Genomic DNA, 14,589 nt, shown 5'->3' with positions numbered 1-14,589 from the left:
ACCGCTCACTGTCGCACCTGGAGAACCCCGGCGGCACTGTGAGGATTCTCTTCTTTGACTTCTCCTGTGCTTTCAACACCATCCAGCCACTGCTCCTGAGGGACAAGCTGGAGTCCGCCGGGGTGGACTGTGACCAGGCAGACTGGATCCTGGACTATCTCACAAACCGGCCCCAGTTTGTGAGAGCCAAGAACTGCGTGTCTGATCTCATGACCTGCAGTGTGGGGGCGCCCCAGGGCACAGTCCTCGCGCCCTTTCTTTTCACCCTTTACACTGCAGACTTCAGACACAACACGGACAGCTGCGTCCTGCAGAAGTTTTCTGATGACTCTGCCATCATTGGCCTCATCAAGGATGATGACGATGTGGAGTACAGAGGACTAACACAGGACTTTGTGGGCTGGTGTCAGCAGAACCACCTCATCGTCAATGCAGAGAAGACCAAGGAGATAGTGGTGGACTTCCGCAGACGCCACTCTACTGCCCCCTCAGTGAACGTCCAGGGAAGGGACTTTGAGAGAATGGACTCATACAAGTACCTGGGTGTTCATCTGAACAACAAACTGGACTGGACTCACAACACAGACGCACTGTACAGGAAGGGCCAGAGCAGGCTCTAACTCCTGAGGAGACTCAGGTCTTTTAGAGTGAGAGGGCCACTCCTGAAGACCTTCTATGACTCTGTGGTGGCATCAGCCATCCTGTACGGTGTGGTCTGCTGGAACAGCAGCGTCACAGAGAGGGAGAGGAAGAAGCTGGACAAGGCCATCAAGAAGTCCAGCTCGGTCCTGGGCTGTCCTCTGGACTCAGTGCAGGAGGTGGGGGACAGGAGGGTCCTGGCTAAGGTCATTTCTATGCTGGGCCATGAGTCTCACCCCCTGCAGGACGCTCTGTCTGCCCTGGAGAGCAGCTTCAGTGACAGACTGATTCACCCTCGCTGTGTGAAGGAGAGGTTTCGCAGGTTTTTCCTTCCTGCTGCTGTCAGACTGTACAATGAACACTGTTAACACTGAACATGTGTCATTCATCCACACCTATGTGCAATACTCAAGTCACTTTACGAAGCTGTTATATTAGAGTCTATTTTAAGTTTATTTTGAAGTCTTTTTTTTATTTTAAGCTATTTATCTATTATCTTGTTTTATTGCATGTACCATTTTCCTTCTGTTCTTTAACTGTGCGGTGCAATACTGGAATTTCCCCACTGTGGGACTAATAAAGGCATATCTTATCTTATCTTAGCCAGTAGGCATGGATCATGTCAGGGCCTGGTGTGGTCCAGTTTTTCATACCTAACTTTCCTGGATGTCTGCCTCTGTCATGGTAACTAGATTCTGTTCAGGGAGGTTGCTGTGGCCTTCTTTCAGAGCCACCAGCCACTGCGCATTGCTGTTATGTGATGCCTCCTTCTCCCATATACCTTTCCAGCTGATAGGTTCACAACCTATATTACAGTTCAAAAGAGAAGAGAAGACAAGAGAGATTATTTTGTCTCAATATTGAGGAGAAAGAGAGGAGAGGCAAAAAACCCCAGTTACAAACCTCCACCCTCTCTGGGGCCCAGACCGTCTTTCACCTCTTTTATTAAAGTTAGGAAACCCTAGTTACATACACATCTGAAGGGGGGGGAGCATATACTTTGCAAGCAGTGTAAAAACATATGAGGAAATTCAGAGAGAAATATATTCTGTTTTTGCATTTCCACAAGGTCACTCTTTCCCTTCGCACAAAACATCCCATGATGTTTCTGTTTTAGGTTTCACAGTGACCTTCTTCCCGTGGGATCCTGCACTCTCAAAAGACATTTTCTGCAAGACTCAAGAACAAACATTAGTGCAGATTACATAGTTTACATAGTTGAATATAATGACTAAATAAAGAGTGAACATTACCTTTAAAATGAACAGTGAGATAACATAATATACTTGAATATACCGGTACATTTTGAATCCATCACCAGCACTGTTCGATTTCCAGCCTCGATAGGTCTGCTCTGGTGTTACTACCCTGCCATTGAGCATACACTTTCGCCCGTTGTGTTGTGAACAGGCGGTTTATTCGTCTGGCTTCATTATCTTGTGTGTACCTCTTTAGGCAGCTGGCCAAGCCTTGGAGCCTTTGTTTGGCAGTTTCCAGTGCTTCAGATATGGGCATCTGGCTGTACCTCTTGGGTACTTGTTTTTTCATCGCACCTCTCCGGGCTTCTGACAGGTCGCTCAAATCTCTCCGCGCTGCCTTGACTTTAGCCTCTAACCATCGTTTCCATGGTGGGTATTGTTTCTCATGGCTCCCGTGGTTGCTCTTATAGCCAAGCATCTCTAGGATCACTGCTGCTGAAGTGTATATCTGCTCATTGGTTTCTGTGATGGTTGAGGTAGGGATCGCTTTCAGTGTTGCATTCACATCTTCTAGGAGACTTTCAGATGGTACTTCACTTTGTCTCTGCAAGTGGTGTCAGGGTTGCCTTGTGTTCAATCAGGCCATTATCTTATCTTTCAGGTCAGTCACTGCCTCGCTCAGCGTGATACTTACGGACGTCTGTGCCAGTTTATCTCGCTCTTCTCTTCTCTCTCTCTCTCTCTTCTCTCTCTCTCTCTCTCTCTCTCTCTCTCTCTCTCTCGTTCTGCGCAGTATCTTTGCTGTTCCTAGTACTGCACTTTTCTGTACTGAGATGTCTGATGTTTTTCTTCCTGGCAAATCAGTGGCCAGAACACCTTCTGCCACATTGCTGTGTCCTCCAGATGACTTCTACTGAACTGTAAATGACACTTCTTGTGGATGGTTTTCAACAATGGCTTTCTTCTTGCCACTCTTCCATAAAGACCAGATTTGTGTAGTGCACTATTAATACTTAATAGTATTAATAGTCCTGTGAACAGATTCTCCCACCTGAGCTGTGGATCTCTGCAGCTCTTCCAGAGTCACAATGGGCCTTCTGGCTGCATCTCTGATGAGTGCTATTCTTGTACCAAGTATAAGTGATGGGAACATCAGGAAAAAGGAACATGAGAAACTAGAGAAATACCAGGGACTCAAAGAAGAGCTGGAGAAGGCCTCGAAGGTCATTGGAGCACTCGGGGCAGTGACCCCCAAACTGGAGGAGTGGCTACAGCAGATCTCAGGAAAAACATCAGACATCTAAGTCCAGAAAAGTGCAGTACTAGGAACAGCAAAGCTACTGCGCAGTACCCTCAAGCTCCCAGGCCTCTGGTAGAGGTCCCGAGCGTGGAAAAGAGGGGATGAGACCACCCGCGGAGGGGGATTTTTAGATTTTTTATTTATTTTTTTTATGTGTGTGTGTATGTATATGTATGTAATATATATATATATATATATATATATATATATATATATATATATATATATATATATATATCAGGAAATGAGGTTACCAATCTGCACCATCGGCTCGTTTGACCTCCGCCACACACACCTTTCATACTAGGCAGTGTGGGTGAAGTGACTTGTCTAAGGACACATCAACAGTCTTTGTCACAGGCGCCCTGCTGTGGCACCTGGTATTCTCAGCAGTCTCCCATCCAAGCATTAACCACACCCAGCTCTGCGTAGCTTCTGAGATCAGATTTTGACAAGCTGGTATGGCCTTGTCTGCAGTCTTTGTTGGGTGTTGTACTTGTGGTGCACTTGAATGTTCTTGGAAAACGTGTAATTATTACATCACACCTGTTTTATTTTTGGTGCCTTTAATTACTGTTTATATGTAAGTACCGCTCTCATATATTCGGGACACATTGCCTTAACAAAACACAACAGACCAGTTGCCAGACATGTGTTAAAAACACAAACTGATTCATTTAAACAAACTAGACTGCCATTTTCCCCCAGGCTTTGCAGAGAAATTATGCCAACTTAACATTAGACTAGAGACTAAAGATTAGACTAGACACTTAACAATAGATAAGACAATTACCGTATTTTCCGAACTGTACGTTGCAGTATAAGTCGCACCAGGAAAAAAAAAAGCGTAATAATGAAGAAAAAAACATATATAAGGGTTAGGGCTATAAGTCGCATTTTTGGGGAAATTTATTTGACAAAATCTGAGACCAAGAACAGACTTTAAAGACAAGTTATAATAATAACACTAAAATAGAGAACAACAGGCTGAATAGCAGTACAGCACGCTAACGTAACACATAGACAACAAACTGAATATGTGTCTGGTATCTTAATGTAAGATATTAACAGTTAATCAGATAACTACGCTAATGTAACATTAGCAACACGAGAGACACAAGAGTTCTTTTCAGCGATGTTTACTGTGGTCACAATTCACACCGTAGAACTAGCAAACACATAAAATATAGCATAAGCTCTTTCTCATATTACATATACATACAAAATTGCATCTGAATGCATGGAAAATATACATACCACTATAGCCTGTTCACACCGGTTCACAAACTGGTGAACCCAAATTTTTATATTTTACTTTTCAATCATTTCTTAAATAGTGCATAATGTATAATCAACCGTTACACAACACATATTTATTCATCTACATGAAGCATAGACAGTGAACTGAATACATGTCTAATATGTTAAAGTAAGATATTAACAGTTAATCAGATAACTAAAGAATAAAAAAACAAGCTAACAAGTTTACTCTTAATCTCACTCCAAATCACTAAATCTGTTGAATTCTTCATCCTCTGTGTCGCTTCTGAACAACTCCGTCTGCTCCGGAAGTAGATGAAGCACTGCTTCCACGTGGCTGCCGTACTGCCATACCACAGTTGTCACTGTGACAATAACGAAGATGAGAAACTATATATTTTGATAAGTCACATCTGAGCATAAGTCGCGCCTCAGGCCAAACAATGAAAAAAGTGCAATTTATAGTCCGGAAAATATGATAACATTAGAATGAAACAAACATTTAATCTTGATGTCATCATTACAACAGAATATATCAGGCCATCATAAAAAGGACAATACAAGAAAAGATTTGCTTCACTTTCCATTTTTCACCAACTCACACAAAACACTTAGTCTTTCCTCTTCAGGGGTTTGAGAAAATCTCCCAATTTCTAAGGCCAGGGGAAGTATTCCTCTTGAAGCAGGGCAATCAATGATCTTTGATTCCTGGTCACATTTGGTGGACATAAAATTCAGTTTTAAATGTATCTTTTAATTGAATATGTGTTCTCAACTTGAGTTGAGCCAAGATCCCATTCCGCCACTGCTCATCATAATAGGACATGGGTTTTTATGTCACACTTTCTCTGGATTGAGCCAGGGAAGCAGCGCATATCACCTATATCACCCTGTGCTACCAAATCTGGGACAAACTTGTGCACTCCCCAAGACGCAGCGGATTCTCTCTATTTGTTTTGTTCTCTGTAAGAAATCAAATCATGTACCATGATTTCATGAAAAAGATGGCTCAGAGTGTTCATCCTCTGACCCACAAACTGGAGGTTCGATCCCAGCGCCCACATACTGTCATTGTGTATGTGTGTGTGTGTGCGCGTGTATGGGCTAATGATTTCTAACAGAAAAAGCCTTGAAGGTAAAAAAGTGCTGTATAAAATGTAACTATTTACCATGACCTGATGTAAATAGATGATAAAAATGTGTAGAATCTACTCATTGTTACACCTTTGTTATTTTTTAGGTAAACTTGGGTGGATTAACTGTTATAGGGAGAAATAGAGATAGTTTGCAATTTACAGTAAACCCAAAAAAGCCATCTATAATATGATGTGTTCTCAGGTTAAGGTACTTCAAACCTGAAAAAAACTCATATCAGAGGAGGACACAGTTAATAGTGCCCCCTGCAGGTTCAGTTTTGTATTGTAGTGTTTTGTTGTGTTTCAAATCAAGGAGGGCATACACAACATTACCTCATAATATGTGTGCTGATATGTCTCGCACACTCCTTCACGTGAAGATGTGTGAGAATACTCACTAAAAACTTAATCTCTGTAGGCATGACTTACCTAATTTCTCAGTGAATAACTATTAAATGTTTAAAAACATTATGTGCAAAATGGGACAGAGATACTGTTTTCCAATGGGAGGTGCTTACATGTTTGCATAGTTAAATCTGGATAGTTACATTTTATCATTTATTAAACCAAAAAGCACTACGAATTTAAATGAAATAAAGTTTATGTAACATTTATGAACATCCTGTTTTTATTAAAAGATGGTGCGATTTTAAACAAGTTTCATAATAATAGTTTAATGACATTGGTTATATATTAACTTAATCATTAATAGGTGGTTTCACATTTAGCATAAAATAATACAAGGGTGATATCATATAATTCTTTCTGATTATAAGCATTAAATTATTTCATATCTTAAAGAATCTTTTTTTTACTTATGTTGAACAGCAAGTAGGGTAATGAAGAAACAAAGGAGAAAGGACTGGTTGACTTTTGGCGCCACAGACAATGCACCAACTGTAGTACTGCTGTTTGGTGTGGTAGTTGGTGCATCTGTTGGTTTTGCTGTTGTCATGGCGCTGCTTGCCACTCGAGTTGTGAACGAACAGGAACCTACGTTACCTACAGCATCTACAACAATTATCTCTACTGTAGGAGAACAGCAGGAAGCTTCATAGGACGCCACGGTGTCGTTGGCATCTACAGTTGTGTTGAGCGTGCCGTTGCCTTGTCTGTGATACACTCTGACGATACCGGTGCCATTTACCCCATCACTCAACCGAACGGAGAGCTGCCAGGTGGAGTTACCGCAGGTTTCTGTGCAATTGTCCTGTAAACTGAGCAGCTCACAAACAGGACGAGTCACATCCGTCACCTGGAGAAGTAGAAAAATGCCTGAATATTGGTAGTTTTCAGATTATAAAATGAGGTCATGTCTGATGGTTGTGGAATCTGATCGTATAATGTGAACCAGATTCCAACAATAGCAGGTCCACTATCATGACATTTTTATCCAACTCAGCCACTGTCAACATGCAAACAATTTGTGATAGGGCTCCACGATATGACAGAATAATGCATAATATTCAATGACTATGTTTTGTATTGTGATAACAACAATATTGTCATATTTTTAGATAATCTTTGGAGCAATAAGTTCAATTAATTTAAAACAAAAAAATGTTAAGTTTTTTTTTTAATTTTTAATGGTAGTTAAACTGGATCAAACTAAAAACTGAACAAAGACAAAGCCAAACACAACCCAAGTATAATGTTGTACCTAATAAGGAAAAACCTTGAATACAGTCCATATTCAGTCCGTTTCTATAAAATTAAGAACTTTGTGTTGTTGCGATATTGATTATTATGTCAGCCAATATTGTGACTATATATTTTCTGAATATATTGTGTAGGCCTAATTGGTGGTATTCAGATTCTAAAAGGTCATGATGTCATATTATGAGAAGGGGGCAAGGGCCAGATTCTCCTCTTACATTATATTTTCATAAGTAATATTCACAAATGTTGAACTAGATCATTCCTATTAGTGACTACAACCAAGAACTTGCTATAGTTCAACAAAAGACTACATTTTAACTATATTAATTTTAGTTGCCCTCATCTATATGAAATATTATGAGTCTATAGAATATTGTGATGTACTCCCAAACCCAACAGTGACATCCTGTTCCCCCATTTTAATTAAAAATCATTAGCCCATAAAATGTTGCAATGTCATCTGATATCAATTACCTTAAAGGGCTCATATTATTATGTTTTCTGATCTATGTTATATTTCTGGAGTTGTTTTTTTTTAAAATTTCATTCTGAAATATGTAAGTCACAAATCCTGTATATTCAGGCTGTCTTCTTTGAAATGGAAAACACTCTAGTCCACCTTGTGATGTCATGCGGCAATACAGGAAGTGTTCCACTGTGTATATCTTCAATAAAATCATTTGGATGATTTTGGCTCTGGAATATTAAAGGATAGCTGTTAATTTAAAAACTACCATTACCATTACATGACACCACAAGGTGGAAAAGAGCATTTTGAATGTAGATGTAAACAGAATAATAATAGTTAGTCCATTTAATGTATTATAGGAACTTTAAATGTAAAGTTTATTTTTCCTGCATTGTTTTACCATAGATTCTAGTTAGTATTTACCTCTTTCAGGACAGTGACCATTAACACCCCATAGTTCACGTCTCCATCTGGTGCCTCAGCCTCTACTGTCAGTGTGACTTCAGTACCAGACTCAGCGTCAGTGGGGACTGATAGCTGCAGTGTGCCAACAGTGCTGCTGCCGCTCACCACCTCCAAAGTCTGGGGAAAAGATAGACTGAAGCTTTGGTCGTTAGTTGCTCTGATGCTAAATGTTCCTCCTGAACCATTGGAGGAGACAGTAAAATTCATAGACAAAGTTGCACCTGGTTCAATGATGTCATTTTCGTCATCCTAAAAAAGAAGAAATCACATTAAACTGACTGTATTACCCCATTATACTCTAGTACCATTTTCACACATAATTGCTTTGCACTATTAAAAGTTGCATTGGTATTTTAGTAGATACTCACAATAGTGACCGAGACAGAGGAGGGTTTGATGCTGGTAGACGACTGTCGCTGGAAAGTCGCTGGTTGAATTGATTTGCTTGAAATTTTGCCGTTTTGCCCCTTTACAACCACAGTGAACTCCTCGGAGGGGATTGTGTCAAACTGGACTAAGTATTCTCCATTGCCCTGACTGGAGACTGTGCCTTTAACTTTTCCAGACCCGGATGAGTAAACAAGATATACTTCTGTCACATTGGCCATGTCACTCCCAATTAGTTTTACCATCATGGTGCCATTCGCTCCTACGCCAAAAGTTCAAAGCATGCATTACTCTATATGTACTCATCACCAGCACCTACATCTTTACCTGCTTTTGGACGATTTTCAATTGCAATGTATCCCTCAAAAGGGCCTTCTATTGGCTGCATAAAGCTGAAGAAAAAGTCTATGGGACTCTTGGCTAAAATAAAAAAAATAAATGAAATATGACATAGTTAACAATAGCATCCAATTAAAATCATTTAATACTTTTGTTGTGTGAGGACTGGATATTGCTTGTTTGACATATGGGTCCTGATATTGGTATTTTAAACCAGGTATTGTGTTGTATATATGCATCACAACACCAAAAAAATCCTGAGCAATGCACAGACCTCATCAACCACAACATTTACAATCATGTCTCTGTTCATACCTGTGATCTTCAGAGAGTAGGGGTTTGTCGAAACCATCCTAATTTCCCACAGTCCCCCTTCTGTTTTCAACATTAAAGCTTGGAGGTTTCCAACAACCACTGAAGTGAAGAGAGATCCATTTGTGGTAGTGCTCTCCTGAGCCACACCTGAGACCCAACAGGGGACAAAAAGTGGTTTAGAGGACATTCAAGTAGTGCTTGTATAACTGATGGTTTGTTTGTTCTTATTGATTATACCAGTTTTTGTATTGACTTTTTCTATATCAAATTCTCCTTCTGTAATATTCAAAGGGCCACTGAGGTCATACTTGAGCAATTGTGTCAATACAATAGAAGACATATTAGATTTCAATGAGCAGGAGGTGTTTGAGAAACTGTTGATGATCATTAAAGAAAAGAATTGCCATGTACCTCCAGAATGAACGTCCTTTTAAATGAAAATAGAAATCACCTGTGGGGCTGATGAGAATGAAGTCTTTGTTGGTCCCAGTTATGTAGATGGTGAGGTCTGTCAGTCTTTCATCCACTGTGAAAGTGACGTTTTCTGACTTTCTTGAGTTCCTGACCACAAGGGTCACCTTGGAGAGTGGACAATATTTTGTTTAATTGGTGTTTCAGTCATTGCAAAGAAAGTTATTCTTTTTTACCATACCACACTTGAGGTTGAAGTCTCCAAAACAACATTGATGGCCTCCAGAAGCTGTTTTTTTGACACTTCCACACTCTGACCTCCTGAAGCAGCAGCCAGGTCCTTGTACACTTGGAATTCTGTAACTGCCATTCGAGGAGCGATCTGCTGCTGATTTCCACTGTTTGATCTACGTCGACGTAAACTTGAAAAACTAGTTATCATAAAATTGACCTAAAAACAACAATAAGTTTACTTTTGACATCAAATGGTATTTGAACAAGAATTAGTTAAAACACTTACCACAGACCCTGTCTTTTCTATCAGTGCAGCCACTGTACTTTTCAGGTGAGAGTCTTTTGCTGCAGCATCAGTGAAGAGGTAAATCTCAGAGTCTAAGGGGGCACCTGTTAGGCCCAGCTGTATACACAAGAGTAATTATTGTTATGTTTCTTTTAGATTTATTGTAAACCACTTTTAATATGTGAGGCATCAAAGAAAATAGACCTCACCAGCAATCCAGAGAGAGACATTTCAGGTGAATCGCCTCCACCATTCGGAGTCAGTGCATTAATGGCCTTCTTGAATTCATTAGCATCTGTAGTCCTCATAAGTGGACCAAAATCTAAAATGACAGAATAACAAAGAACAACTGTAATTCCCACGGTTAAGGATGTCTGTGTATTTCCTCAGTTTTTCCGGGTAGCAAAAGATGGTTAAAGTTTGTCAACTGGACAAAATCTTTAAAGTGATTGGGCCGCTCTCTCTGCTAACCACAGTCATTAACCATAGTAGGCACAAGATGGTTCAGGGTCATGATCATGCAAAATATTACTTCGGTGACAGTTTGCATTTTAGGGTAGTTAGGGTACACTTCGTTCTATAAGCAAGTGGTGTGTATTAGTTTTGTTTTAATGTCAAGTAGAATGACTGTGGTCACTTATTCTTAAAAAAAAGCAAGTCAGTTATATTTACCTGGGTCATTAAAAGGCACGAGAATATAAAGTGAAGGCTCATTCTTTGTCCCAACTCTTTTGTTTATTATTTCTGAAGTGACTTCTTTCACTGCTGCAATATCATCACGCATACTTCCTGTTGTGTCAATCACAAAACACAGGGGTCTTCCAGGGATAAGCCCCAACATTCTATAGACAGGAACAAATAATATACTAATATCAAATGATTAATATATTTAGATTTCGGCAACTTTATGTTTTGGTACTAATGACATGTGACTTTTTTATGCCAACAAACTTGATTTGGTAGATACTGTACCGTAAAAATTCTTTATCCCCTGCTGCACTGCGCACATCGTTCAGCAGCTCAAATGTGGCATCTACAGCGACAGTAGCGGCCTGATTGTGCAGGTGTCCATGACTCGAGGTCAAAGAGTCCTTGTTTATTCCACCTTTAGGTGTTCGCAATGCTGATGCATCTGGAAAATTACCATGGCTGCATTTTCCTGCGATTGACAAAACAAATGAGCTTTGTTATTGTGTAATAACAATTATAATGATTACCATCATCGTTATCGTGTCTTTATTGTTATTGTTGTCTTCATCATCGTTGTCTTCACCAACATTGTCATTGTCATCATCATCTTCGTCATTGTCGTCAATATTGTTGCCATTGTTCTCATCGCCGTCTTCATCACTGTCGTAGTCATTGTCATCGTTGTCAACTCCATCATTGTTGTCGTGATTATCATCATCATCATCATGGTCATCATCATCATCATTATATATTATATTCATCAAAATCAACGTTCCCTCTAATTTTTCACAAGTCTGAGCAAACACACAAACTCCCTGAGCGGTCCCATGGACCACTGTGAGCGACATCAGACGTGCGCACTGTGGTCATGCTGCATCGCATCCATCCAAGTTAAATGGTTTATTAAAAGAATCAAATTACCGCATTTACATTTCTGTTATAAGACTTTTAATTAAGTGCTTTAGCCACTTATACAATGAAAATGACAAAAATCTTGCTCATGACCTGTGTAGTATGTTAATGCTATTGGAAGTATAAATATTTAATTTTAACTATGGCAAAACATGAGCTTCCAACCAAACCAAGACAACTGTAAACTCCAATGTTGAAAACACACTTGACATTTTTATGATAAAGCTCTGACTTGTATTATGAGTATAAGCCACTGTGTGAAGCTTTTGCTGTGCACTGAGTGAGATTGTCCTACTGTGGTCTGGGAGACAGTCCGTTAACTCTTTTTCAGTATATGACACGATCATTTGATTTTTACAACTCATAAACTAGTGACAGTCAATGACCAATACACACTGAGAGGAATCTGTATCTGCACACCCAGCTGCTCTATTACTGTACATTTACATATCATATCAAAACACAATATAAATTTATATTTGTATATAAAACATATTCAAACAAGTGGTATGAGTCAAAATAAATATATATTTACAAACCACACACTGCAAACAGTGAACAAACACACACTGGAAACTAAAAATACACTGTACATGTGACAGTGTGACAGTCATTCTGTGACAGAGGTTGGAGGAACGAGTCCCGCTCGGACCAACTTCTGTCATTGTGTCCTTAGGCAAGACACTTCACCCAAGTGGCGTGTGCGTGATGATTGGGTGATTATTTATGTTTTGATTTGTGTGATTTTAATGTCTTTCTTATTCTGTAAAGCACTTTGAATTACCTTGTGTACGAATTGTGCTATACAAATAAACTTGCCTTGCCTTGCCTTGCCAGATTGGTGGTCAGAGGGGGGGCGCAGATTGGCATTAGCTAATGCTAATAATTACACATAATACACATTTGACCCACAATTAAGGCAATAGCAGAATAAACCATGCTTACCGATCAGGAACAGCATCCAGTCCATCAAATCATAAGGTCCTCTACTCCTCAGTCCACCATGAGATCTTCACTCGGTTCCACGAACCGCTCCGGGTCCGAGATGCCTCTAGTTTAACTTGTACAAACATCCACAGTGTCCTCGGTCGCGTACTTCCTTTGTTTTGTCCGTTTCGTCATGTTTAAAACGCAAAACTGCTACAAAACAGTGCATAACAGTGCGCCCGAGGGCGGGCCGTCGGGACGTTAAGGGGTTAAGCGGCACTTAGCATCATTAGAGAGTTTTCACTCCACATCGGCCACATCGGCTATAACTCTGGTAGCGGCGCATGAGGACGCCTGACGTTTATAAGCTACGCAAATACGTATGTGAATCACATAATTGTCTGGAGCAGCTCGTCGCCGGTCACACTCACTGACTCACGTTGAAAAATAGCGCAGAATGAATTGTTGTGTGTTTATTTTATTTTCAACTCCGGTCCGATTTTTTTGTGCGCGGAGACCGTGTCAGCAATGCTCAATTGCGCACGCGCTCAGCTTAGAGGGAACAGTGGTCTTAATGATAATCATACATCCCAAAAATAATGGAAAGGACATTCTTAACTCAAAAATTATGTTTGCCTACCTGATGGTTTGAAGGGAATCAAAGAGAAATACCCTGAGGTCAGGAGTTTCTCTTCAAGGATATCTTCTAAAATATTGTTTGTGCAATCATCTCCGTCACAGTTGCGACAGGTTGGCCTTTTTTTATCTTAAGGAGATTGTCATATTAAAAATTATTTATAGTTTAGAAATACTCTTTTCTTTAAATCATATGTTTCTTTACCTGCTATTTTACCAATACTGTCCAGTTTGCTGGTCACGTTAGAGTTTGGCTTGTCATTTCCCATTTCTATCCAGTTGCTGTGACTGTAGAAATCCTAAATAATTTCATAATTTAACATGTTAGGTTATGATTTACTTAAAAAGCAACGCTAATCTGAAAACCACACCATCACCTGTAAAGTATGTAATATTTCTCCAATTTTTGATCTTGCAAACTTCATATTATCTTTCTTGATGCTGGACTTCACAGCGTCTAATCCGTCTGTGATTAGCTTCTTTCCTTCCTTAAATGTTTCATCATCAAAATGTCGCCTTGAGGATAGTAACTTGACATCCACTGCTGCATTTTTGTCTTTAATGGTACGTATGTTTTTGCCAAAGCTCTTTGCTGCTTCACGCGCCGCACATGCTTCAGCCACCATTTCTATGGTGAACGATGCCTGTGACAAAACATTTGAGTTAATTTTGTCATGGGTTAATTTAGTTAACATGGAAATCTTACAGGAAAAGTGAAGTCCAAGCCTTCAGCTTCAGCCACAGCACGACAGGCATGTGTAGTGACATTTAGGATGGCTCTCTCTGTGATCTCCTGATGACTCCACAATGGGCTCTTTATGATTTTAAAAGCAGTTACTCCAGAGAGTAGGGACATGAGTGTCAGTAGGAACAAGCCAGACATCTTTTCACTTAGTACTTCTGATTCTGTCAAAATATCATCAGATTATGATACACATGCAATAACCTGTGGGTGATATGAAATATTTCAATTGAGTGAGATAATATTGAGTACCTTTCACTTTGATTAAAAAATATATATATATTGAATTTTACATAATTGATAAACTTTTCACTCAATCATCAACAGCTATGGCAGTAAATAATTACTAAATCTTGATTATAGTTTTGGGTTACGGTACTTTCCATTTTCTTTTCATTTACAGACTCTTGCAGGTTGATGTTACAGAAAGAAAATAAACATATAAACACTTATACAAGTTAAATAAATGAGAACAAAGGACTGGTACTTACAGCAGTTGTAGATCTGTAATACTGAATTATACAGAGTCAACCCAACTTATACTTCAAACACAGTGTTGTCAAAACCTGGCTGTGTATACTGT

The 14,589-nt window shown here is 39.6% G+C and overlaps 1 protein-coding gene across 1 annotated transcript; it reads right to left on the bottom strand.

Annotated features, from left to right (window-relative positions):
- Positions 1-6,140: 6,140 nt before the first annotated feature.
- On the bottom strand, positions 6,141-14,520 carry LOC117381656 (von Willebrand factor A domain-containing protein 7-like). The gene is made up of 16 exons (XM_033978648.2): positions 14,498-14,520; positions 13,971-14,170; positions 13,642-13,908; positions 13,470-13,563; positions 13,269-13,394; positions 11,072-11,258; positions 10,772-10,941; positions 10,309-10,421; positions 10,100-10,216; positions 9,821-10,030; positions 9,620-9,746; positions 9,169-9,315; positions 8,842-8,934; positions 8,496-8,776; positions 8,086-8,376; positions 6,141-6,789 (listed from the first exon to the last, which is right to left on the bottom strand). Exons 2-16 carry the CDS (start codon positions 14,145-14,147, stop codon positions 6,346-6,348), a joined length of 2,844 nt encoding a protein of 947 aa, XP_033834539.1. The 5' UTR covers positions 14,148-14,170; positions 14,498-14,520; the 3' UTR covers positions 6,141-6,345.
- Positions 14,521-14,589: the final 69 nt, after the last annotated feature.

This window comes from Periophthalmus magnuspinnatus, chromosome 14 (genome assembly GCF_009829125.3).
Source record: "Periophthalmus magnuspinnatus isolate fPerMag1 chromosome 14, fPerMag1.2.pri, whole genome shotgun sequence".
NCBI lineage: Eukaryota > Metazoa > Chordata > Actinopteri > Gobiiformes > Gobiidae > Periophthalmus > Periophthalmus magnuspinnatus.
The sequence above is the reverse complement of the archived record's forward strand: the minus strand, read 5'-3'. Positions and strand labels throughout refer to the sequence as shown.